This window comes from Microcebus murinus, chromosome 19 (assembly GCF_040939455.1).
Source record: "Microcebus murinus isolate Inina chromosome 19, M.murinus_Inina_mat1.0, whole genome shotgun sequence".
NCBI classification, from domain to species: Eukaryota; Metazoa; Chordata; class Mammalia; order Primates; family Cheirogaleidae; genus Microcebus; species Microcebus murinus.
Genome location: NC_134122.1, coordinates 37,373,686 through 37,397,457, shown reverse-complemented (window position 1 = coordinate 37,397,457; position 23,772 = coordinate 37,373,686). Strand labels below are relative to the sequence as shown.

At 49.6% G+C, this 23,772-nt stretch overlaps 2 protein-coding genes across 3 annotated transcripts; both read left to right on the top strand.

Moving 5' to 3' along the window:
* Positions 1–6,006: 6,006 nt before the first annotated feature.
* BCKDK (branched chain keto acid dehydrogenase kinase) lies at positions 6,007–10,203 on the top strand. Its single transcript, XM_012764159.3, has 12 exons — positions 6,007–6,102; positions 6,674–7,039; positions 7,156–7,224; positions 7,313–7,423; positions 7,703–7,750; positions 7,832–7,951; positions 8,033–8,131; positions 8,317–8,390; positions 8,716–8,844; positions 8,924–9,013; positions 9,500–9,658; positions 9,752–10,203. Exons 2-12 carry the CDS (start codon positions 6,845–6,847, stop codon positions 9,894–9,896), a joined length of 1,239 nt encoding a protein of 412 aa, XP_012619613.1. The 5' UTR covers positions 6,007–6,102; positions 6,674–6,844; the 3' UTR covers positions 9,897–10,203.
* A 3,508-nt stretch (positions 10,204–13,711) lies between these two features.
* KAT8 (lysine acetyltransferase 8) lies at positions 13,712–23,751 on the top strand. Of its 2 annotated transcripts, none has more exons than XM_012764158.3 (11): positions 13,712–13,968; positions 15,729–15,803; positions 15,883–16,058; positions 19,523–19,576; positions 19,675–19,839; positions 20,601–20,690; positions 22,344–22,484; positions 22,580–22,673; positions 22,770–22,920; positions 23,116–23,270; positions 23,579–23,751. In XM_012764158.3, the coding sequence occupies exons 1-11, from the start codon at positions 13,758–13,760 to the stop codon at positions 23,641–23,643; spliced, it is 1,377 nt and encodes a 458-aa protein (XP_012619612.1). In that variant the 5' UTR covers positions 13,712–13,757; the 3' UTR covers positions 23,644–23,751. The 2 variants fall into 2 exon arrangements, with proteins under 2 accessions (XP_012619612.1, XP_012619611.1); XM_012764157.3 differs by having other exon boundaries at positions 23,543–23,751.
* The last annotated feature ends 21 nt before the right edge of the window (positions 23,752–23,772 follow it).

Sequence of the window (23,772 nt, the reverse complement as noted above, 5' to 3'; positions counted from 1 at the left end):
AGCCTCTGCCTCCTTACTTATTCCTTGCTGCCCACACCATAAAATAGCTCCTGCCCCAGCACTCTTCTGACACCTAGTGGATGGTTTCACTAAAATGCTAAATCCAATGGTATTTTTTCAGGTCTTAATCTTACTTAACCTCCCGTGTTGGTTACTGTTTCTCGCACTCTCTCCTGGGAACTCTCTCTTCCTCTGGCTTCTGTGATATTTCATTCTCCTCTTGGCCCTCCTTCCTCTCTGGCTGCTCCTACTTGGATCTACTGTTTTCTTCCAGAGAATATTGTAGACAAAATAATGGTCTCCAAAAACGTCCATGTCTTAATCCTTGGAACCTGTGAATATGTGAGGTTACATAGCAAAAGGAATTAAGGTTGCCAAAGGAACTAAATTTGTTCTGCTGATTTTAAAACAGGGAGGTGATGCTGGATCAGGGCCCGTGTAATCACAGGGGCCCTTAAAAGTAAAAGAGGGTGGCAGAAGAGAGTCAGGGAGATGTGAGCACAGAAGAAAGATACAGAAAGCTACAATGTTGCTGGCTTTGAAGATGGAGGAATGGAGCCCTGAGCTAATAAATGCAGGTGGCCTCTAGAAGCAGGAAAAGGCAAAGAAATAGATTCTCCCCTACAGTGACAAGCAGGGAAGCATTCACATCTTGATTTTAGCCCAGTGAGACCTTGTCAGACTTCTAAGCTACAGAACTGTAAAATAAACTTGTGATGTTTTGGTATTTCTCCACTTGTGGGGACTGACTTGTTCCTCTCTCTGGAACGTATTATCACTTTGGGTAGCTTCCTTCTTTACTTTAACTTTGTATAGTTTCTTTCTTTTCTATAATAAACTGTATGGCAAAAAAAAATTGTGGTGTTTTAAGCCACTAGATTTGTGGCAATATGTTACAGCAGCAACTGGAAACTAATACAGGAGGCTATAATTTTGGCCTGTTTCTCATCTCTGGCTGTAGTCTTCTGGGGTGTTCCTGTTACTCTTGTTGGCTTTTTCTAGAAGAAGTGATCTAAGAGAGAGCAAGATGGAAGTCATAGCCTGAGCAAGAATGAGACCTCATCTCAATAAAAATAGAAAAAATTAGTGGGTGTGGTGTTGCTGGTCCCAGCTACTCCAGAGGCTGAGGCAGGAGGATCACTTGAGCCCAGGAGTTTGAGGTTGCTGTTAGCTATGATGACATCATGGCACTCTAGCCTGGGCAACAGGGACCCTGTCTCAAAAAAAAAAAAAAAAAAAAAGGAAATCACAATATCTTTAAGACTTAGCCTCAGAAGTCACACACTGTCATTTCTGCATCATCCTATTACGTTAATTCTGCCCTATTCAGTATGGGAAGAGAGTTCACAATGGTATGGCTACCAGGAGGTGGGCATCATTGAAGATTTATTGTTGTTCAAATCATCACAAAATTATGGCTTAACTATGATCTCACTACTGTGCTCCAGTGTGGGTGAGAGAGCAAGACCCTGTCTCAAAAATACACATATATAGCTGGGTGCGGTGGCTCATGCCTGTAATCCTAGCACTCTGGGAGGCCAAAGCGGGCGGATTGCTCGAGGTCAGGAGTTTGAAACCAGCCTGAGCAAGAGTGAGACCCCATCTCTACTATAAATAGAAAGAAATTAATTTGCCAACTAATATATATATATATATATGAGCCGGGCATGGTGGCACATGCCTGTAGTCCCAGCTACTTGGGAGGCTGAGGCAGCAGGATTGCTTGAGCCCAGGAGTTTGAGGTTGCTGTGAGCTAGGCTGACGCCATGGCACTCACTCTAGCCCGGGCAACAAAGCAAGACTCTGTCTCAAAAAAAATAAATAAATAAAAAATACATATATATATTATGGCTTAAAACAGTACCAGTCATTTTATTTTCTTATGTAGTTTTTATGGGCTAGGAATTTGGGAGGAGAATTTTGACTAGGCAGTTCTGGCTCATGCAATTGCAAAATCAGATGGTGGCCAAAGCTGTAACAATGAGAGGCTGAAGCAGCTGAATGATAACTGAGCATCTCTCTCTCTCTCTCTCCATGTAGTCTCAGGACCTATCCATGTAGTCTCTCTGCATGGACTAGTTTGGGCTCCCTCATAGCATGGCAGCCTTGGCGTTAAGCTTCCAAAATGGTCCTCAATGATTTCCACTTCCTGGCATTCATACCATTGAGTAGTCTCTCCCCACACTGAATGGGGCTGAACTGACCCAATAAAATAATGACAAAAGTGTATAACTTTTGAGACTAAATCCTAAAGATACTGTGGCTTCCATCTTGTTCCCTCTTAGATATTCATTCTACAGGAAGCCAGATGCCATGTTAGAAAGGGGCTCAAGTAGCCCTAGAGAGAAGTCTACTTAGTGGGGAACTAACATCTCTTGCCAACAACCGGCATTGGCTTGCTGGGCGTGTGAGAGATCTACCTTGGAGGTGGATTCTCCAGCAGCAGTGAAGCCTTCAGGGAACTATAGTGTTGGCCAACATCTTGACTGCACCTCACGAGAGACCCTGAGCCAAAACCACCCAGCTAAGTTGCTCCAATATTCCTGACCCAAAGAAACTGTGTGAGATAATATATGCTTATTTTTTAAGATGCTATGTTTTGGGGGTAATTTGTTACACAGCATTAGATAGTTAATACAGGGCAGTCAGACTGCACACATGGCAGCCTGTGGCTTTAGCACATGTGCTCTAGGAAGCCGGTAGAAGCTACATCATCTTTTATGATCTAGCCTCAGAAGTCAAATAGCATCCTTGCACTGTAATCACAGCTCCAAGGGAAGGAACATAGACTGCCTTCACCTCCTGATGCAACAAGCGTCAAAGTCATATTGTAAGAAGTTCATGTGGGATGAGCCATATTTGGAAAATACAATGTGCCACCACCTGGGGCAACATTATCTCCTCCTATGTCTTCCTTACTACCCATAGATCACAACGTTCAAACTCTACCTAAGCCCAGATCTCTCTCCTGGGCTGTAAGCCGTATAGTAGAACCACATCCTGGATATCTTACAGACCTATCAGATGCAACACACCCCAACTGAACCATTTATCTTCCCCAAACTTGCTTTTCTTCTGCAGTCTCCCATTTTAGGGATAGCCTCTCCATCCACCTAAGCCACCCATCTTGGACTATTCTCTCACTGTCACTCCCCATCATCTATGCACACCACTACCCTGACCCAAGCTATCATCACATTTCACCTAGATAACTGCAGTATCCTCTTTGCTGGTCTCCCAAATATAGCTGTACTCCACCCCAAGATCCATTCTTCACACAGAAACCAGAGTTATCCTTTAAGAAATAAAGACATAGGCTGGGCTCGGTGGCCCATGCCTGTAATCCTAGCACTCTGGTAGGCACAGGTGGGAGAATCGCTTGAACTCAGTAGTTTGAGATCAGCCTGAGCAAGAGCAAGACCCTGTCTCTACTAAAAATAGGAAAATTAGTGGGGGGGGGGGGCACAGGCCTATAGTCCCAGATACTCTGGAGGCTGAGGCAGGAGAATAACTTGAGCCCAGGAGTTTGAGATTGCCATGAGCTAGGGTGACACCATGGCACTCTAGCCTACGCTACAGAGCGAGACTCTATCTCAAGAAAAATAAATAAAAATAAAAAATAAAGATGTAGTTTTGTCATTCTCTGCCTTTCAGTAGCATCCCATTTCAATAACTCCTAGAATAAATCCCTATGTTTCCTTAATTTATTTAATAAATGTTTACTAGGTACCTGTTATTTACTAGGGATTGTGTTTAGGGGCTTGAGATAACTCAGTAAAGCAGACAAACATGCTTTGTCTTACATTTTAGAAAAGTAGGGGGAAATGAGCAATTAATATAATAAATATGTAAAATACATAGATAGCGTGTCATTGGTAATAAGTGCTATGGATAAAATAAAAAGCAGAGTAAGGAGAATGGAGGTGATTGCAATTTTAAATAGGATGGACAAGGTGGGCTTCATTCAGTTGACATTTCAGCAAAAGCTTGAAGGAGGTGAGGGCACCAGCTATGTGAATATCTAGGAGAAGGGTGCTCCGGCCAGAAGGAACAGCCACTGAGAGGCCCTGAAGTGGATTGTGCCAGTATGTTCAGTGACCCGGGAGGCCAGTGTGGTTGGAGCAGAGTGAATGTAGGGGGTGAGGGCCGGGAGAAAAAAGAGGCAACACGTCTTTTAATCTTTCTAGGCCTCAGTTCTTGCATCCGTAAAATGAAGAAAATAATATTACCTACCTCAGAGGGCTGTTACAAAGATTAAATTAATGCATATAAAGCCATTAGTAGAGTGCCCCACCTACACAGTATTCCGACAGGGGGCTCGTGAGGTGCGTGTCCGGCCTCCGCCGCCGGGGGCAGCAGCGAGTTTGGGCCGAGCGTTAGCCAAGTACGCAGGGTCAACTGGGGTGATGTTTGCCAGACGCCTCCGCCTCTGTGGCGGCCACAGCTGCCTCCTCCCAGGCGGCCCCTGTCCACGCTGCGGCCACGTGAGCGCCCAGCTCTGGCGCACACGAGCACTCCGAGTCCTTTGCTGCTTTGCGCAGGGTGTCCTTCCCACCAGGAGCACCCTTCCCTCTACCTTCTTCCACGGGCTCCAGCCGTGCCTGCCTCCGGGGCAAGTGGCCTCCTGGCTGGACTCCAGGATATTGCCAGGATGCTGCAAAGAAGGGGTGGGAACGGTATGGGGGTGAGGAGCAAAGAGGAGGCCCAGAGACTCAGGGAGCCCCTTTCCCATGGTCTCTTCTCCCAAGTCCTCAGGCGGTCCAGTCATGGTGAGCAGTTCCACCTTTGGAGGCAGTTTAAAGACAGCCTCCAAAGATGTCACCTGCTTCACTTAACACTTTTTTTAGTTAAAAAATTTTTTTAAAAAGAAAAATTAAAAAAAAAATTTATAAAATATATAGCCTCAGTAAAGAAAAATCCAATCAGTACAAACACACACACACTGAAAAGGTGTGTCTCCCATCACCTCTTGCCTGGATAAAGTAGTTATCTTCTCACTGGCCTCTCTGCCTTTGGTCTCACCAACCCCCACCCTTACAATCGCTACAGCCCGAGAGTTCTAAGGAGCAGAGCCCACGAGTTAAAACCCTTTAGTAGTTCCTAACCGCCTCAGGACAAACGCAGACTTCTTACCTTCCAATGAGCTGCTGACCATCCCTTTTGGCGCCTCCCCTTCCTAGATTCCACAAGGCTCCAGCGATAGCCACAGATCATCCAGTCTGTTCTCTATCCTGTCACACCCTTCCCACCTGGCTCCCTCGCCTGGCCAAGTCCTACTCATGCACCTGTACCAATGTCCCAGTCCCTATCTGATGCTTCCTGTGAGGCACTCATCATAGCTGACCACACTGAAACTGTCTTCCTGTCCAGGGCAGGGAAAAGTCTATTTATTTGACATGGCCCAAACTCTTCTGGGGCAGAAAAGTCACCCAGTCAATGTGACTTGCATTCATCACAGGTATGAAAGAATAATGATAATGATAATGGCTAACAATTATATAGTGCTAATTCTATACTTAGCACTGTTCTAGGCACTTTTCACATATAAATTCATGTAATCCATACAACCCCACGATTGATACATCCTCATTTTACCAATATGGAAATTAAAGCACTGAGCAGTTAAGTAACTTGCCCCAGGTATTAAGGGGCTGAACTGTGATTTAAACCAAGCAGGTTGGTTTCTCATAAATGAACCAAGAACTGGAAGAAGAAGGTCAGAACCTCACAGAATCAGGTAGGGAGGGTTATGATCTGCGGGCTTTACATCTAAGGGTCTTCCCACCCTCTACGTTTTGCTCCTAGGGAGCCCATGTTATATAGTGCTGGAGAGAGAGGCCCAGAGACACCACAGATGACTTCAGGAGCCCTATGGAGGGAGCAATGCTATTTACCTGGGGGTCCGGGAGCAGGGTCATAGTTGGGAGGGGCGGGCGCTGGTGTTGCGAGTTCTCAGTGCCAAACTACAACTCCCAGGAGGCATCGGGCACCCACAGCCCGCGCTACGTCACGACGGCAGAGGGCGCAGGCGGCTCGGTTAGCCCGGCCGCTCGGCTGTTTGGGCCGTTCTGCTCGGACCCAGGACCTGGCTCTGTCCCCGAGGTAAGTGGAGTAACCCGCACGCGCGAACCCTGCCCGCGGAGGCTCCGCAGCGCACGTCTGCAGCCCACACCATGGCGCGGGAGCGCGCACAGGCGGGGGCTGGCATACCATATGGGGGGGATCCGGGCGGGACCAAGTGACCCCCCTCCAGAGAGGGAACTCGGAGACTCCTGGCCACACCTTCGATGTAGCCAACACTGGTGGACACAGTTCAGTGTGTCGCACGTATGCTAGCCAGGCGCCCGGGGTCCTGGGTCTGAAGGCGCTGGGTAGGGGTCAGCCCCGCCCCCTGAACGAGGGTGCCCAGGACCAGAGGGAGCTGGGGCGAGGTTTTCGGGCTGTATGGGTCCAAGGGTCTCCTCCTCCCCAGCGCCACCAGAGAGTGCCTCAGGTTGAAGAATAGAAGCTCCAGAAAGCAAGGTTGTCCAGCCTTGGCCTGTGTGTGTTTGGGGAGGTGGTTGAAGGGGAGGGCAGAGATTGCCCAGGTCTGTGGATATGGGTGCCCACGTGGAGAGGTGGTGCGAGTCATCTGGATTTGGATCCTTACAACTACCCCTTCCCGCCCCGGTAGATGGGAGCTGCTCACCGGGGGCTGAGCTTGTCAGCATCCTTGACGGGCCCTCGCCCCTGAAGTCAGAGAAGAGCCCTTGCCCACCCGCAGTCCCTTTCCCGTTCTGGGATCGCCTCCATCCCTTGAGTTCTCAGCCCTAGCGGCCGCCCAGTCCGACAAAGGAGCAGGGCAATGATACTCGCATCGGTGCTGGGGAGTGGCCCCCGGGGCGGGCCTCCACTCCGGCCCCTCCTGGGGCCTGCACTCTCGCTCCGGGCCCGCTCAACATCAGCTACTGATACACACTACGTGGAGATGGCACGGGAGCGCTCCAAGACCGTCACCTCCTTTTACAACCAGTCGGCTATCGATGTGGCAGCAGAGAAGGTATACAGCTGGGGCAGTGAGCCCAGGGTCAGGAGCTGGAATGGGTATCCAGGGAGAGGGTGGAACTGATGTGGGATGTTGGAGGTCCTGTGTTCAAGGCCCATCTGCCTCTCTAGCCCTCAGTTCGCCTCACTCCAACCATGATGCTCTATTCCGGCCGCTCTCAGGATGGTAGCCACCTCTTGGTAAGGTTCCAGCCCTAATTTTCCTCTTGGCTCCTGGCACTTTGGGACTCAGGTCCCAGCCCTGCATTCCCTCCTCTTTTTTTTCTAGAAAAGTGCCCGGTACCTGCAGCAAGAGCTACCAGTAAGGATCGCTCACCGAATCAAGGGCTTCCGCTGCCTTCCTTTCATCATTGGCTGCAACCCCACCGTACTGCATGTGGTAAGGTAGAAAGGACCTTAGATCAGTGTGCTCACTTCCCAAGGGGCAAATGGGGAGTCTGGGGCCCATAGTGGCAGAGTCTGGCTTGCCTAAAGGTATCAGGGCCATATAGGATTCAGCCCTAACCCTTCAGAGGCTAAGGCTGCATATTTGTGGAGGCTGGAAATGGCACAGTGGGGGTTTGAACCACATGAATTGGTTTGGGTGCGTAGTCAAGGGTGGCTGTTTTTCACCAGTGCTAGTGGCAGCCCCATGAATTCCCACGCCTCTTCCTTGCAGCACGAGCTGTACATCCGTGCCTTCCAGAAGCTGACAGACTTCCCCCCGGTGAGGTTTGGGCCAGAACAGGGTGAGGGGCTGAGGAGGTTAGTGTTGGGCCACCTGTGCTCATGACTATGTGACCTGCAGATCAAAGACCAGGCAGAAGAGGCCCAATACTGCCAGCTGGTGCGACAGCTGCTGGATGACCATAAGGATGTGGTGACCCTCTTAGCTGAGGGCCTGCGTGAGAGCCGGAAGCACATACAGGTCCAGTCAGTGGAGGAGGGGGCCAGGATTGTTGAGGGGGTTAAGAAGGGGGACAGGGTTCTGAAACCCCACTCTTTACAGGATGAAAAGCTCGTCCGATACTTCTTGGACAAGACGCTGACTTCCAGGCTTGGGATCCGCATGTTGGCCACTCATCATCTGGCATTGCATGAGGACAAGGTAGGCTTTGGGGCCTGAGACCTACTTGGGAATAGTAAGTGGGACAGGAAGACTGAGCTGGGGATCTGGGCCAAGGGCCTGGGGCAGAGGCTTTGGGGCTGCTGCCTTTGGGCAGTTGAGAAGTTGCAAGCATTTGGCGCCTGAGGTGGGGGTGAAGGTGTTACTAAGCTTCTTTCTTCCGCCAGCCCGACTTTGTTGGCATCATCTGCACCCGTCTCTCACCAAAGAAGATTATTGAAAAGTGGGTGGACTTTGCCAGGTGAGGCCAGAATGGCTAAGGGGGCAGATGTCTAGGGGCAGGGACAGCTTGAATCTGAGCCCTTGCCTGGGGCAGGGTTTCTCAACCTTGACACAACTGACATTTTGAGCCAGATAATTCTTTGTAGTAGGGGTGCTGTCCCATGCATGTTAAGATGTTTAGCAGGAATCTCTGGCTTCTACTCATTTGTTGCCTATCATATCCCCAGTTGTGAGCAGCAAAAATATCTCTGTACATAGCTAAATGTTCCCTATAGGGGCATAATTGCCTCCAGTTGAGAACCACTGGTCTAGGCACCTGTCTGAATTCTTGCTCCTATCTACAGACGCCTGTGTGAGCACAAGTATGGCAATGCCCCCCGTGTCCGCATCAACGGACATGTGGCTGCTCGTTTCCCTTTCATCCCTATGCCGCTGGACTACATCCTGCCTGAGCTGCTCAAGAATGCCATGAGGTGGGCCGGCTGGACATGCTGGGTGGGGGGAAGACAGGAACTGGTGTGCCACCACCTACTGGTCTTTCTCCCCACATAGAGCCACAATGGAGAGTCACCTAGACACTCCTTACAACGTCCCAGATGTGGTCATCACTATCGCCAACAATGATATTGATCTCATCATCAGGTTTGCCCTGAGTGGGAGTTGGGTTGGGGTGGATAGAGGTTCTGGGCACTGTTTCTGACTTGCTGTAGGACCTCTAAGCTAGTACCTACCACACTCTGGGGCTAAGTCCCTCATCAAACAGGATTTTCTGAGATTGCCACAAGCTGGGTATTAATGGATCTGAGGCTAGTTGCAGGCCCCAGGGCCCTGCCTCTGCCAGTACCTGAGGGGACTAGAGTTGGGAAACAGAAGTAACCAGTCTAAGATGCTGGACTGAGAATAAATGTCAAATCCTGTGAGAAGGTATAAGTAGTCACCCCCCCACACACACCACCCCAGGCAAAGGTGGAGAGGGAGAAATGTGGCTTATATAAACCCAAGGGTCTAGGTGGACCACATTCTACCTTTGAATGGAAGGGACAAGAAGGCAGACTTAGAACTGTCTGCCTAGAAGGTAGTGAACCCCCCTCAAAGCTTAGCAAGCCCATGTTGTTGATATCCTGCCAGGATTTCAGATCGAGGTGGAGGAATTGCTCACAAAGACCTGGATCGGGTCATGGACTACCACTTCACTACAGCTGAAGCCAGCACCCAGGACCCCCGGATCAGCCCCCTCTTTGGCCACCTGGACATGCATAGTGGTGGCCAGCCAGGACCTATGCATGGGTGAGGCCCCACCTGGCCAGGATGGAGGGGTGGGGGGCCCCAGGATACTCAAGCCTCTGAAGCCCCCTGTCCTATCCCCCTGCCCACCCCCAGCTTTGGCTTCGGGTTGCCCACATCACGGGCCTACGCGGAGTACCTCGGTGGTTCCCTGCAGCTGCAGTCCCTGCAGGGCATTGGCACAGACGTCTACCTGCGGCTCCGCCACATTGATGGTCGGGAGGAAAGCTTCCGAATCTGACCCCACAGCCCTTAGCCTGCTCGCCTGCCCAATCTGGGCCACACTCCCTGCCGGGACCTCTGGTTCAGGCAGGGTACGCAGTCTGCTCCATACACTGCTGCACCTTGGGTCTCAGGGCCCCAGATGGACTTACATGGAGCTGGGCACCGCTCCTTCTCAATAGGGTCCACTGCTTCCTTGCCTCCAGGCCTTGGAGGAGAGGGAGTGGGGACCCCTGAGGCCTCCAGCACCAGCTCCATCATTCTTGTTCCTGGGGAACCCCCACTTTGACCTGTTGTTTGTTATTAAAGTTCACATTTTGAATGCCCTCTTGGGCCCTGTGTGTGGAGAGGGCAGGTAAGCTTTTGTTTATGTCCCCATTCAGGTCCCTGGTCCCTGGGTTTAAATGGTTCATGTCCCAGTCTCTTAACTGTCCTGACAGCCTGGCAGACCAGGAGAATTAGTCCTAAGTCTTTTGTATGTTTGATTTGGTGGGAGTAGGAGTGACTTTGGCAGCTTATGCAAAGGCCTTTCATTCATCTAACAAATGTTTCTGGGTCCCAGACTATTGAAAGGTCAAGTTGACCCAGCTGCAAGCCTCAGTTCTGACTCTTCCCTTCCTGGCAGTCACAGTTTCTAGAGGGAAAAGTCACCAGACTGGGCAACCTCCTGAGCCACCTCAGTAAGGTTAAAAATACTACATCTGCTGCTGCTGCCAAGAAAAAGAACATACAAGGTTGTGCCCTGGCAGGCCCCAGCAGGGACTGAGTGCCACACCACAGAGAAAGGTGGGGCCCAGGTAGGGAGTGCCAGGGGCTTGGATGAAAGGAAAGGGCTCAAGATAGCAGGTAGGCTCAAGGTTAGACTTGAAGTATAACTTCCTGTGAGAAGCAGAACTCCAGATAAAGTCTTAGGTGGGAACACCCTACCCACCTTGCTAGGGAAGAAGAAAGGCCTGTCAGCGGTGCGGAACCTTCGGCGTTGGGAACACACGTGGCCTTCTAGATCTTTAAGTGTGGCCTTTCACTGAACCCAAACTTCACAGAACAAATCATTTGTTCTGTGAATTTTGGATTCCATCAAGGGGCCGTACTAGGGGATCTGGAGGGTCACATGTGGCCTTAAGGCTGCAGGTTCCCCACCCCTTCTGGAGGCCAAATGGCAGGTGGTGGGAAACCACAATGACTTGCTGGACTGAAAATCCTGCTGGCTGGAGGGCAGGGAAGTGAGGCTGGAGAAGTGGGCAGCAGTCAGAGGGTAAGGACCTTGAAGCATGGGCTTTATCCTGAGTCAGTAGGGATCCATGGATGGGTTTGAAGCTAAGAAGGGATGTTTCAGGATGAATTCTCTAGAAGCAGACTGAGAGGATTTGTGTCCATGTGATTTGTTAACAACATGCTCACAGAAGGGCGTAGAAGCAGGAAAAGGAAGAGGAGGAACCCAAACAAGGATCTCAGGCAGAAATCCAGAACCAGTTAATTATGCCTCAGAGTTGCAGGCTAGAGAGTTAAACTCTCCACAGTCACTGATTAATTCCTCCATTTGACAATCATTGGTTAAAGTCAGCGTAGGGAAGGCAAAACAGCTCTATTAGCCTGAAGGCAGTTCTTCAAAGAAGAGCCTCTGGGGCTGGCCTTTGAAAGCACATCAAAGGTAATCTGGCACAGGGAAACAACAAAAAGAAATCCTGTAGATCTGGGTGGAGCACCTACATTGTGCTAGGAGGAACTGGTAGATTTGTACATTGGAAGTATCATTGGTGGCCAGTGGATTAAAGGGAGAATAGTGAGGAGGTTGCTGTGCTGACCCTGATCAGGGATATATAAGCCCTCGGCTAATCCTTAACTGCAAAGGACCTCATCATTATCTGAAGATGTCAAGTGAAATCAAAAGTGAGGCACCAGGCCAGGTGGGATGGCTCACACCTTTTCAAGACCTGCTTGAGCAAGACCAAGACCCATCTCGGCTGGCACAGTGGCTCACACCTGTAATCCTAGCACTCTGGGAGGCCAAGGCAGGTGGATCGCTCAAGGTCAGGAGTTCAAAACCAGCCTGAGTGAGACCCTGTCTCTACTAAAAATAGAAAGAAATTAATTGGCCAACTAAAAATATATAGAAAAAATTAGCCAGGCATGGTGGCACATGCCTGTAGTCCCAGTTACTTGGGAAGCTGAGGCAGAAGGATTGCTTGAGCCCAGGAGTGGGAGGTTGTGGTGAGCTAGACTGATGCCACGGCACTCTAGCCCGGGCAACAGAGTGAGACTCTGTCTCAAAAAAAAAGACCCCATCTCTACTAAAGATAGAAAAAACTAGCCTCGTGTGGTGGTGATTGCCTGTAGTCCCAGCTACTCCGGAGGCTGAGGCAAGAGGATCACTTGAGCCCAGGAGTTTGAGGTTGCTGTGAGCTATGCTGATGCCACAGCACTCTAGCCTGGGCAACAAAGCCAGACTCTGTCTCAAAAAAAAAAAAAAAAAAAAAAAAATTGAGGCACCAGCACCCTGGGTAGGTGCAATAACAATCTTGAAGATAGGGTGGTTGGAGTGGGAGAAGGCATTAGAATTAGAATTTTAATTTTTTTTGTTTGACTTTTATTTCTTATGTTGCCAGACACCTGACATTCACTGTCCACCCCCTCTCCCCCCCAACCTCCTTCAATTCCTCAAAGCCAAATTTACAGCACTTCCCACTGCCTCCCATGGATTCCTAACTCTCAGATATTTCTTTATCTGTAACCTCTGAGCCCCATCTTCAGGCACTGAGCATTCCACCTCCTCTTAGAATTGTTTCTAAGCCCAGTAACCAAATTATTAACATAAATCAAACAAGATTGAGTACCTACCCTGTCTCACACTTTGCAATACACTTGTATATAGATAAGACAGTTTAACCTTTATATAGTTATATGGTTGATATAGTTATACATGGCTTAGTCATTTATATAGATATACAATTGTCCCTTGGTAACTGAGGGAGTATTGGTTTCAGGGCCTTCCGCAGATAACTCAGGTCTTGCAATCGGCCCTGCAGAACAGCAGATATGAAAAACCAGCCCTTTGTATCCGTGGGTTCTACATCCAGAGAATACTGTATTCTCATTTTGCGGTTGGTTAAATCTGCAAATGTGGAACCCGCGGATACGGAGGGCCAACTGTATGTGGTTTAACCATATATAGAGATATTTATGATTTAAACTTTGCTCTCGGAGAAGCCACAAACTTGTACACCTTACCCAGAGGAGGGTCAGAACTCAAGATTCCTCACTCCCTGTCAAGACGCTCTTCATTGTATCCACTGCCTTTGGCTAGTTTTCTGTGCAGGAGATGTGTGGTTTTGGGGCCTGCTCTTTCCTTTAGAAAGTCTTTATTTTGTGAAGATGATTTATTGGCTGCCCCTGGACACACCCGTTCTGCTTTCCCCACCCCTACTGTATCTTTCCCTGAATAAGGGAAGCGGTTACTTCAGCCTTCAAAGCTGGGGTGACCGGTGTTAGACTGGCGCGAGCGAGCAGCGCAGGGGTGGGTGTTAATTCCAGGCTCATAATCCTGACGTCAGGCGACCAGGGAGGCCGCCCTGGCCGCGCTCCGTTCAAGTGTGGGCGGAGCCCCTGAAAACAAGCACCTCTAGGCTTCCTCGGGCATCAGGGCCTTTACAAACTAGAGCTCAGTCACCACGTGTCTCCTCTCTTCAACTCCAGGGTGCAGCCACATTTCCAAACAGAAAACCAGGGACTCCAGGCCTTCTGGGAGACGGCCGCACAAACCAATAAGCTCCTGCTACGTCACAGACCCCACCCCAGACCGAGGCTCTCGACCCCCGCGCTGCTGACCCGGATCTGAAAGAGCTGTGTGGCGCCAGATTTCCACGTCACTTCCACCACCGCGATGGCGGCACAGGGATCTGCGGCGGCGGTTGCGGCGGCGACTACAGGGGTCGCGGGGGAGGGCGAGCCCGGGCCCGGGGAGAATGCGGCGGGCGAAGGGACCGCCCCGTCCCCGGGCCGCGTCTCTCCGCCAACCCCGGCGCGCGGCGAACCGGAAGTCACAGTGGAGATCGGAGAAACGTACCTGTGCCGGCGGCCGGACAGCACCTGGCGTGAGGGCGGGGCCCAAGGCCAGGGGGCGGGGCCGGGTGGGCAGGTTCTCCACGAGGCCGAGAGCTGGGGACTGGGAGCCATGGGGGGCGGGGCTCGAGGAAAGAACGCGGAGTTGCGGGCGCTGTAGACCTGCCGAGTTAATAAGCAAGGCTATTAACCTCGGGTTATGCCAGGCCCCGCCTGTCAACCCATCAGTCAGACGATCCTCGAATTCTTCTAAACGTTTACAGAGTTCCCATTCCACTTCCTTGTCCAGTCTTAGGCTTCATTCCATCTTCTTGGTAACCCTGCCTCCTAACTGGTCTTTTTTGCGTCTTCCTCTTCCATTTGTCCCCTGTGGCCACCAGCAGAGAGGACCTTCCAGAACACACGTTTCCCCTTTCTTTACATTGCATTGCCTTCCCTCATCTTCAGAATAAACCCCAAAGTCCTTGGAATGGTATTCATTTTTGTGACAGTTCTAGTTTCTAGCCCCCCCTTAGCAAAGGCTATTGCCAAACCAGAGCAGACTTAACACCATAAAGACCATGTGCATTTTTAACTACCTGTGCCCTCTGCTGGAAATGTGTTTTCTTTTCCCTTTCTCCTTGATCACCTGTCTAGCTCCTACTCATCCTTTTAACTTCATATCCTCTGTGATGCCATTCTTGACCCCCTTCAGGCAAAGTGATTTGTTCCTTTATGTATGTTCCTGCAACTTTTTTTTTTTTTTTTTTTTTGAGACAGAGTCTCGCTTTCTTGCCTAGGCTAGAGTGAGTGCCATGGCGTCAGCCTAGCTCACAGCAACCTCAAACCCCTGGGCTCAAGCGATCCTCCTGCCTCAGCCTCCCAAGTAGCTGGGACTACAGGCACGAGCTACCATGCCCGGCTGATTTTTATATTATATATATTAGTTGGCCAATTAATTTCTTTCTATTTTTATGGTAGAGATGGGGTCTCGCTCAGGCTGGTTTTGAACTCCTGACCTTGAGCAATCCGCCCGCCTCGGCCTCCCAGAGTGCTAGGATTACAGGCGTGAGCCACTGCGCCCGGCCTCCTGCAACATTTTTTTTCATACCTCAGCCATAGTTTTTGTAACATTATGTTGTAATTTTCTGTCTGTGCCTTCTATCATACTGGGAACTTCTGGAGGGCAAGACTTCTTGTGATTCATTGCTGCGTCCTCTGTACTTAGCAACAACATTGCATAGGGCCAGACACATAATGGTTGCCTTATTTATTGAATGATCTACTAATTGTCAGGCAATGTGCTAAAAATTTTGGAGGCATTAACTCACTCTCTGAGATAGGCACTATTATTTCACAGAAGAAGGGACTGAGGCTCAGAAAGTCAAAATAACTTGCTCAATTACATATAGCTAGGAAGTGGGGGGCTAGAGTTATATATAAACTCAAGCTGTCTTAATTCAGAGCTAGCTCTCCTGACCTCTGAACATATGAATGACTGAGTGTATGTAGAAAAATAGGCATTGAATTTGGAGCCAAAGTTAAACTCAGCTAAGTATTAGGTCTTACCACTTTTTAAATCTATGACCCTGAGTAAGCCTCACTTTTTTCTTAGCCATAAAACAGTTATAACAGCCCCAACATGGTCCACCTCAGAAGGTTGTGGCAGTGATTGAGTAGAATGGCAGATGTGAACAGGTGACATTAGCTTAGGTGTGGCCCTGGAATCTGGAAACTGCTCCTCAGTGTGCAGGATTCCTGTAATTCCAGCCTTACCTTCCTTTCTGATGATCCTGTCCTTTTTCCTTCATAGATTCTGCTGAAGTCATCCAGTCTAGAGTGAATGACCAGGAGGGCCGAGAGGAGTTCTACGTACACTATGTGGGCTGTGAGTGGCTTGGTGCATTTGGGCCTGGGTTGGGGGGAGAGGGGTGGCAGAGTAGTACTCTCATGGCCCATCCTCACAGTTAACCGGCGACTGGACGAGTGGGTAGACAAGAACCGACTGGCGCTGACCAAGACAGTGAAGGATGCTGTGCAGAAGAATTCAGAGAAGTACCTGAGCGAGCTGGCTGAGCAGCCTGAGCGCAAGATCACTCGGAACCAAAAACGCAAGCATGATGAGATCAACCACGTGCAGAAGGTCCGCATCCTTTCCTTTCCCCAGGGCCCAGCTGCCTCCGCCATCTCCCTTGGGCCCCACTGCCAAAACCACAGCAAATTCTATTTTTAAGTTCCCATAGTGTGTCAGGGACTTTACCTACCTCCTCTCATTTACTTTTCACAGGTAAGAAAACTAAGGCTCAGAGAGGGCAAGGGCTTGGATATTCTCATAGTGAGCAGATGACACAGCTGGGACTGGAACTCGGGCCTCTTGCACTGGTAGCTTCTTTTGTCTCCTATTGGCTGTATCAATTGGCAAAATGACTTGAAGTATAAGGGGAAGGAAGAGACTGAAAGATACTGGGCACTTGCTATTGCCAAGCACCATGCTAAGTACTGTACATATATATAAGTTCATCAAATGCTGCCTAACAATTGAGCAGCGCAGGAATAATTATTTCTTTTGGTAGATGAGGAAGCAAGCTCAGGGAGGTTAAGTAACACACCTAATGTCACACAGCTAGTAAAAGTGTGGGCTGGAATTAGAATAACAATGCCAAACATTTATTGGCCTGTGAGCCAAAGTATTAGGTTAAGTGTTTTAATACGTGATCTCACAGACGTTCCACAACAACCCTGTGAGGCAGGCGATACTGTGCTCAGTGTACAGAGGAGGTACAGATAGGTTTAGAAACCGAGTCAGGAATTAGATCTACCAACCGATTGTCCTACTTCAGGGCTTGAGCCTTTAACTATGATTTTGGCTTTGTTTTTGTTTTCCAGTTTTTTAAAAAATTGATGTATAATAGTTGAACATATTTTTAACCATGATTTTTATACATTCTAGAAACTCAGACTATTTATCTCCAAAACCTGCATGCTTTTAGCCAAACTGGGCTGCCCCTGAGGGTTTACTTTCCTCCCACTCTGAGCCTCAGCTTCTTGGTTATATAAAACAGGGAGTGCAAACTAGAATATGGTTTATCAAGGTCTCAAAGTATTCAGGCATTCGTTTGTTTCAAACATTGCATTCATTCTTCTGAGCTCATCTATTCAGTGGGTGTGACCAGCTTTTAAATTTTAAAAGTGGAAGAAAGAAATAGAATAAGATAGAAAATATCGGAGTGCATTGTACTTTATTAAGGATAAGTATTATTTTGAGAAGCTTTTGTTTCACATACAAATACATGTATGTATGTACACAAACACGTCAACTGGTTTACAGTGCCAACTGCAATTCCTACTGTGGGTATGATTAAAAATTTTTGAAATACCCTAAACTAGAAAAACCATTCCGGATCTAAGGCAGCACTGTCCACTTGAACTTCCTGTAATAATGGAAATGTTCTATAGCTATTCCATCCAGTACCGTAGCTACTGACCACGTATGGCTATTGAGCACTTGAAATGTGTTCAGTGTGACTAAGAATTAAAAATTTTTAAATTGTAATTAATTTAAATGGCTGTGATAAGTAGCTACTGTATTGGACAACACAAGTCTAAGATTCTATTAGTTCCCTGATTAGTTTGCACTGAACAAAGATGGACCTCTAAGCTGGCAGTCAGCAGGGTGGATGATAATGGCCACTGGTGATAAAATCAAAGAATAGATAATAAAACAATCAGCCAGTTAACAATCAGCAAATTTCTTCAGAGACTAATGTTTAATTCTAAATAAATTGTAACATTGAAGAAAAGTAGTGTTTTTGTAGTTCTTTAATGCATTTGCAGAAGAGGATTGTATTTTGTGAGAGCCGGGAAGTATGTTTTAATGAATTGTGTTAGGAGGAAAATCTTTTCTTCCCTTGTCTTTGCAGTAGTTAGGCTCGGAATTGGACAGACCAGGGGCCCATGCCTAACCCTGCTGAGTACCAGTTATGTGACCTCGGGCAAGTGACTTCATCTCTTCATGCCTCAGTTTCCTCTTTTGTACAATGGGGATGATGAGCACTCTTGTTTAAGAGGCTAATTGTGAGGACTAAATGAAATAATGTCTGTGGAGTGCATGGCACTCGAAATAAACGGCAGCTCACTGCTCCCCAAGGGCAAGTGACCTCACCTCTCCTTATTGTTTACTAGTGTGTAAAATCGAAATAAGAATACTCTATCTATGGGTTACTGAAAGGGTGAAATGAGGCCACATAGGCAAAGTGCTTTGTGGAGCAGGGTTCTAGGTTAAATCCTGGCTGCTTCTCCCTTCTCAGGCACAGGGCAAGGCCACAGTCCACTCTGGTGTAGGTCATAGGCCTTGGGTCCCTCCTCCATGTCAGGCCGTACCTGGTTCCTCCCACAGAGTCTGGCCTAGGAACAGGATGTACTGTGAGTGTGACGTGACCTTTAGACTCAGCTTTCTAAGGACTTGGAAAATAGGGGAAACCAGGTATTACACTGTTGACCACTTGTCTCCTGACTTGGGAAGGAGGGCGTGTTTTCTGGACAGGAAGAATCTAGATAGGCCTCCTGGAGGGGCTGAGAAGAATGTTGGGCCTTGAAGGACAGGAAAGAGCACAACAAAAACAAAGACACATGATAGCTCACAAAGCCATGTTCTGTCATGGACTCACCTGACTCGTGCTCTGTGCCAGGTTGAGTAAGCATTTTCTGGTGGTAGTAAGAGAAGGAAGGGCATTCTCAAGGTGGCAGGAACTGCTTGTACAAAGCCACAAAGGCCAGGAAAAAAGGGGTGTTGATAGCAGAGTGAATTTGAGGGGGCCGAGACTGGAAGCAGGGAATCTAAGGAGTCCAAGTCAATTGTCCAGACCTGAGATGGGGCAGTGACTATTTGGAGTGAGAGAATTCCAGAGAGGGACCGATTCCAGAGATGTTAAGGAAGTAGAGTTGACATCTACTGTATTGGGACGTGGCCACTGATTGCATGCCAAGCTGAGAGAGAGGGAGGAGTCTTATGGGCAGGCCCAGCTGTTGATCTTGGGCAGTTAGACCAAGGATGATGTTCCCAGTGAGATGGGGTACCCAGGAGGAGGAACAGAGGTTTGCCGGGAGGAATGCTGAGATGTTCTGGACATCTAGAGTCTCATGTTCCTGTGGGAGGGACCTCTGGGAACAGTCTCCTGGGCAGGTAGCAGCTCCCTGGGTCTGGTGCTCAGGAAATACCCAGGTACATTGGGGAGTTAATGGGGCTGGAAGACAAGATCCATTATTTCATCTGAGTCTCACAACAACTTTGGCAGAGCTGGATTGCCCCATTGTACAGCTGAAGCTCTTATCAACCCAAGGACTGGAACCTGATTCTAGCCCTGTTCAGCTGGCAAAAGGTCCAAACTTGGGCATCAGGATGTCTGGGATATATGGATGGGTGGGCAGATGGGAGAGGAGCTTGGATCAGCCAGCTTCAGAAGCAAATAAAAGAAGTTAGCTATTTATGTGGTTATTGTCATTTAGGGGATTAGGTCTGGAATACAGCAGGGAAGCATTGTGGGTTTGGGGACAGGGGACAGATGGCCTGATCACTTCTATTCACCCCTGTTCACATCTCTTTGCCAGACTTATGCAGAGATGGATCCCACAACAGCAGCCTTGGAGAAGGAACATGAGGCGGTAAGCAGGATCAGGGGCTTGACTGGAGGTGCTCCCTCCCCCTTCCTTCCTTCTCCCCACTCAACCTTGCACTGTCCCCACTCCCACCCTACCTGCAGATCACCAAGGTGAAGTATGTGGACAAGATCCACATCGGAAACTACGAAATTGATGCCTGGTACTTCTCACCATTCCCTGAAGACTACGGGAAACAGCCCAAGCTCTGGCTGTGCGAGTACTGCCTCAAGTACATGAAATATGAGAAGAGCTACCGCTTCCATTTGGTGAGGCTGGGCTGGGCCTGGTGAGAAAGGCAGGCGTCAAGGCTGAGGGCAACTGAGCCAGCAGCACCAGGGAAGAGAGACAGGTCCAGAGGAGCTGAGTACAAGGAAGAGCTGCCCAAGGATCAAGAGACCTGGATTCCAGGCCTGGCTTTGTCATTGCTGGCAGGGTGACCTTGGCCAACTTGCTGCTCCTCTCCAGACCTCAGTTTCCTCTTCTTTGGAATAGGGACAATAATCTCTGTCCTTACCACCTCCTTAGGTCCCTTGCCCTTTACCACATGTTTACCCAGGCCACCCCAGTGCCAGGCTCCTTGGTACAAAAGAAGAAGCAAACAGAGCCCGTGAGCAATGGGACCTTAAAGTGTAGACAGATGGGAAGAATTGGTATACAGGGGCTGCTGGGAATGGAGCGCTCTCCTTACTAGCACAGTGGGCTGTTTCCCAAAATGTGTAATCAGAGGCAGATATATGCGGTTTAGGAAAGCCAGTGTCATAGACAAGTGCCTTCTAGGGCCAGGCTGACGTAGACCTGAAACCATCTTGCTGTGTGATAATTGAGCAAGTTGCTTAGCCTCTCTGTACCTTGGTAAAATAGGATCGCTCTCCTAAGATTGCTGGGAGATTACTCAATATAGGTTGAAATGTTGAGTAGGGGAAACAGAGGCAGAGACTTGCTCTAAGCCACACCATGGTGGGGTGGGGAGGCATCAAGCAGAGAACCTCTGGGTCTCAAGCCTCTGTTCCCCTACACCATCCCCCAGGGCCAGTGTCAGTGGCGGCAGCCCCCTGGGAAGGAGATTTATCGTAAGAGCAACATCTCTGTGTATGAAGTGGATGGCAAGGACCACAAGGTGAGCTGGTGGCCAAGGGACTGTGGGCAGGGGTGGGGGAAGCATTGGGTACCTCCTAGAAGGGTAAGGCCAGCCTTAGGGTGAGCCTCTATGAGAAAAAGGCCCATGAGGTCTTGCTTAGCCTGGCACTTGGCCTGTGGTCAGTACATGGTAAACCCATCACTCTGTGGTATCAGCCTCAGGCCAGTTTCCATTCTGTCCCTGAGAACTTTTCTTCTGATGGGGTCAGTTCAAACTTGAGTAGTTCTGGAACCCAGAGTGGATATTTTCTTGCCTAGGGCTGCTCTTAAAAGAGCTTTCTCCTTCCTTTTCTAGGAAAGGTGTTTGTTTTTGCCTGGGAGGGGACTGCTTTGTTTGAGATTTCCTGCCTGAGAGCTCTATGGCTAGGAGGACTGAGTTCCTTGTTCCTGGCAGAATGACTTCAGTGAGACAGGGTGGGGCCTTTAGGGCCTGCTTTGCCAGGATTGAGAACTTGACCTTTGCTTGGTCTGGGAAGGTCTCACCAAGTGTCCCTCTGCAGAAGGGCAATATCATATAAGACAAAGAGGGCAGGCCTCCTGGCTCCTGGCTTCCAGTTACCCTGTCACTTCCCTGCTGACCACAGACAAATTACTTAATGTTGTTCGTTCCTGTTTCCTTGTCTATATGACAGAGTCATAATATTTACCTAATCAGGTAGTTAGTGGAACAAATGAGATAGCAAATGTCAAGTGCTTAGCCTGGCATCTAGTAGGTGCTGGGTAAACATGGGCCTTTGTTATTGTTGGTGACCTGTTGGGGCTCAGTTAGGCTTGTACTTGAACACTCTGAGCCCAGCCCTTACCTGCTGCTGGCCTTCCTGAGCATGAACAGGTGGAATGGCAGAAAGGGCTCCTGCTGGAGACGTGGGGTGTTTCCCAGCGTCTGCCCTCTGTCAGCCTGAGGCCTCAGGCAAGCACTTCCTCTCCCAGAGCTTCAGTTTCCTCCTAAAACAGAACTGCCAGTGCTCCGTGGAGAGTGGATGTCAAAGGGTGTCAGAAACCACAAAGCCCCTTAATCTGTCATGAAGCCAAACTCAGGGTTTCATTGTCTCCTGGTGCTGGTCTGGGTGGGTCTCTGTGTCTGCAGCTGGGAGACTGGTGAGGCCCAGCAGAGGAGTGTGGCTGAGCCAGCAGACAAACTTTTACCAAGTGCTCAGCTTCGTGCTTTGCCTTGTGCTAGGTGCTGGGGGACACTGCTTTGAACAACACAGGACTCATATACCAATTAAAATTCCTGCCTGGCACTCACCAGCCTTGGGACCTTGGGCAAGCCACCTATCTCCTCAGAGCCTCAGTTTCCTGGGCTGAAACTTAAGAGTCAGTGTCTGTGAAGATTGAACACATGATTTGTGGAAAGCATCTGGCTCATATTTAGCACTCAGCAGTGGTAGCCATGACCAGTCCTGCTCTGCCATTACCTCCCAGAGTGCTACAGGCTCTCTGATTTTCTGCTTCCTTGCCCATGAGAAACGGACTTCTTCCTGTCCTAAATGTCACTGGGCTGGTGAGGAGCCCTCTTCCTACTGGCCTGGCACTTGCAGAGCAGGGTGGCAGCTCATGCCCAGGCTGAGTGTGGGAGTTGTAGGAGTTGTACTTGCTCCCTGAGCCTGTTCCCACCTCCTTTGCCCCTCAGATTTACTGTCAGAACCTGTGTCTGCTGGCCAAGCTCTTCCTGGACCACAAGACGTTGTACTTTGACGTGGAGCCCTTCGTCTTTTACATTTTGACTGAGGTGGACAGGCAAGGGGCCCACATTGTCGGCTACTTTTCCAAGGTGCTGGGTCAGAAGCTCAGGTCGGGGGAGGGTAGGGAGGGTGCTGGAATAGGGGCTGAGCCTCCCCAGAGGTCCTGAGCAGCCACCCCCCATAGGAGAAGGAGTCTCCAGATGGAAACAACGTGGCCTGCATTCTCACCCTGCCCCCCTACCAGCGCCGTGGCTACGGAAAGTTTCTCATTGCTTTCAGTGAGTGGCTCCTGGCCTATCTGGGAAGGGGACACCTGTGGTGGCAGGGGTACCAGGGAGGGCTGGGTCCTGAGATCCTCTTTCTACCACTACCAGGTTACGAGCTCTCCAAGCTAGAGAGCACAGTGGGCTCCCCAGAGAAGCCGCTGTCTGACCTAGGCAAACTCAGCTACCGCAGCTATTGGTCATGGGTTCTGCTGGAGATCCTGCGAGACTTCCGGGGCACGCTGTCCATCAAGGACCTTAGGTGAGGGCCCTCATCCCTATCCATGTCCTGGGCAAGCTGTCCATCAAAGACCTTGTATGGGAGGCATCCTGGAACCCTCAAGGAAAGGGCTTTCCTTAGATTGGCCATGATCTTGTCTCCTTGGCCCCTTTCGCTGTCCTAAACAGACCCTACAAGAGAATTATCTCCAGCATCTGCTTTAATCCCTTTCTGCAGCCAGATGACCAGTATCACCCAGAATGACATCATCAGTACCCTGCAGTCCCTCAACATGGTCAAGTACTGGAAAGGCCAGCATGTGATCTGTGTCACACCCAAGCTGGTAGAGGAACACCTTAAAAGTGCCCAGTATAAGAAACCACCCATCACAGGTGGGTAGGGGGGCTGCTGCACGTGTGTGTAGGTGGGAGGGTAGATAGGTATAAAGCCTGCTGAGAGCCAAGACCTCCTTTTTGCTGTCACATGATCCCAAACCAGTTGGACCAGCTCCCAGGATAGAGCCTGGGGCAGGCCACTCATTCCTGGGCTTCCCTACTTCCCCCCTCCCCCCTACTCAGTCTGCCCTTTTGTTCTCATCTGGAGGAGGTGAAACCTGGCCTAGGCCCAGAGCAGAGCAGCCAGGTGTGAGTAGGCCTGGCCCCAGGCCCAGCCCCTCCTCTCCTGCCTCTTCTCCCCACAGTGGACTCTGTCTGCCTCAAGTGGGCACCCCCTAAACACAAGCAAGTCAAGCTCTCCAAGAAGTGAGCAGCCTGTGCCCCTGCTGCCGGACCCATGCCTCTTACCCCCAGCCTGTAAATATGTACAGACCTGTTTCATCATTTTTTTTTAATAAAGTAAATTCTAGTGGCTCTAGACTTTGGAGGTGGGAGGAAG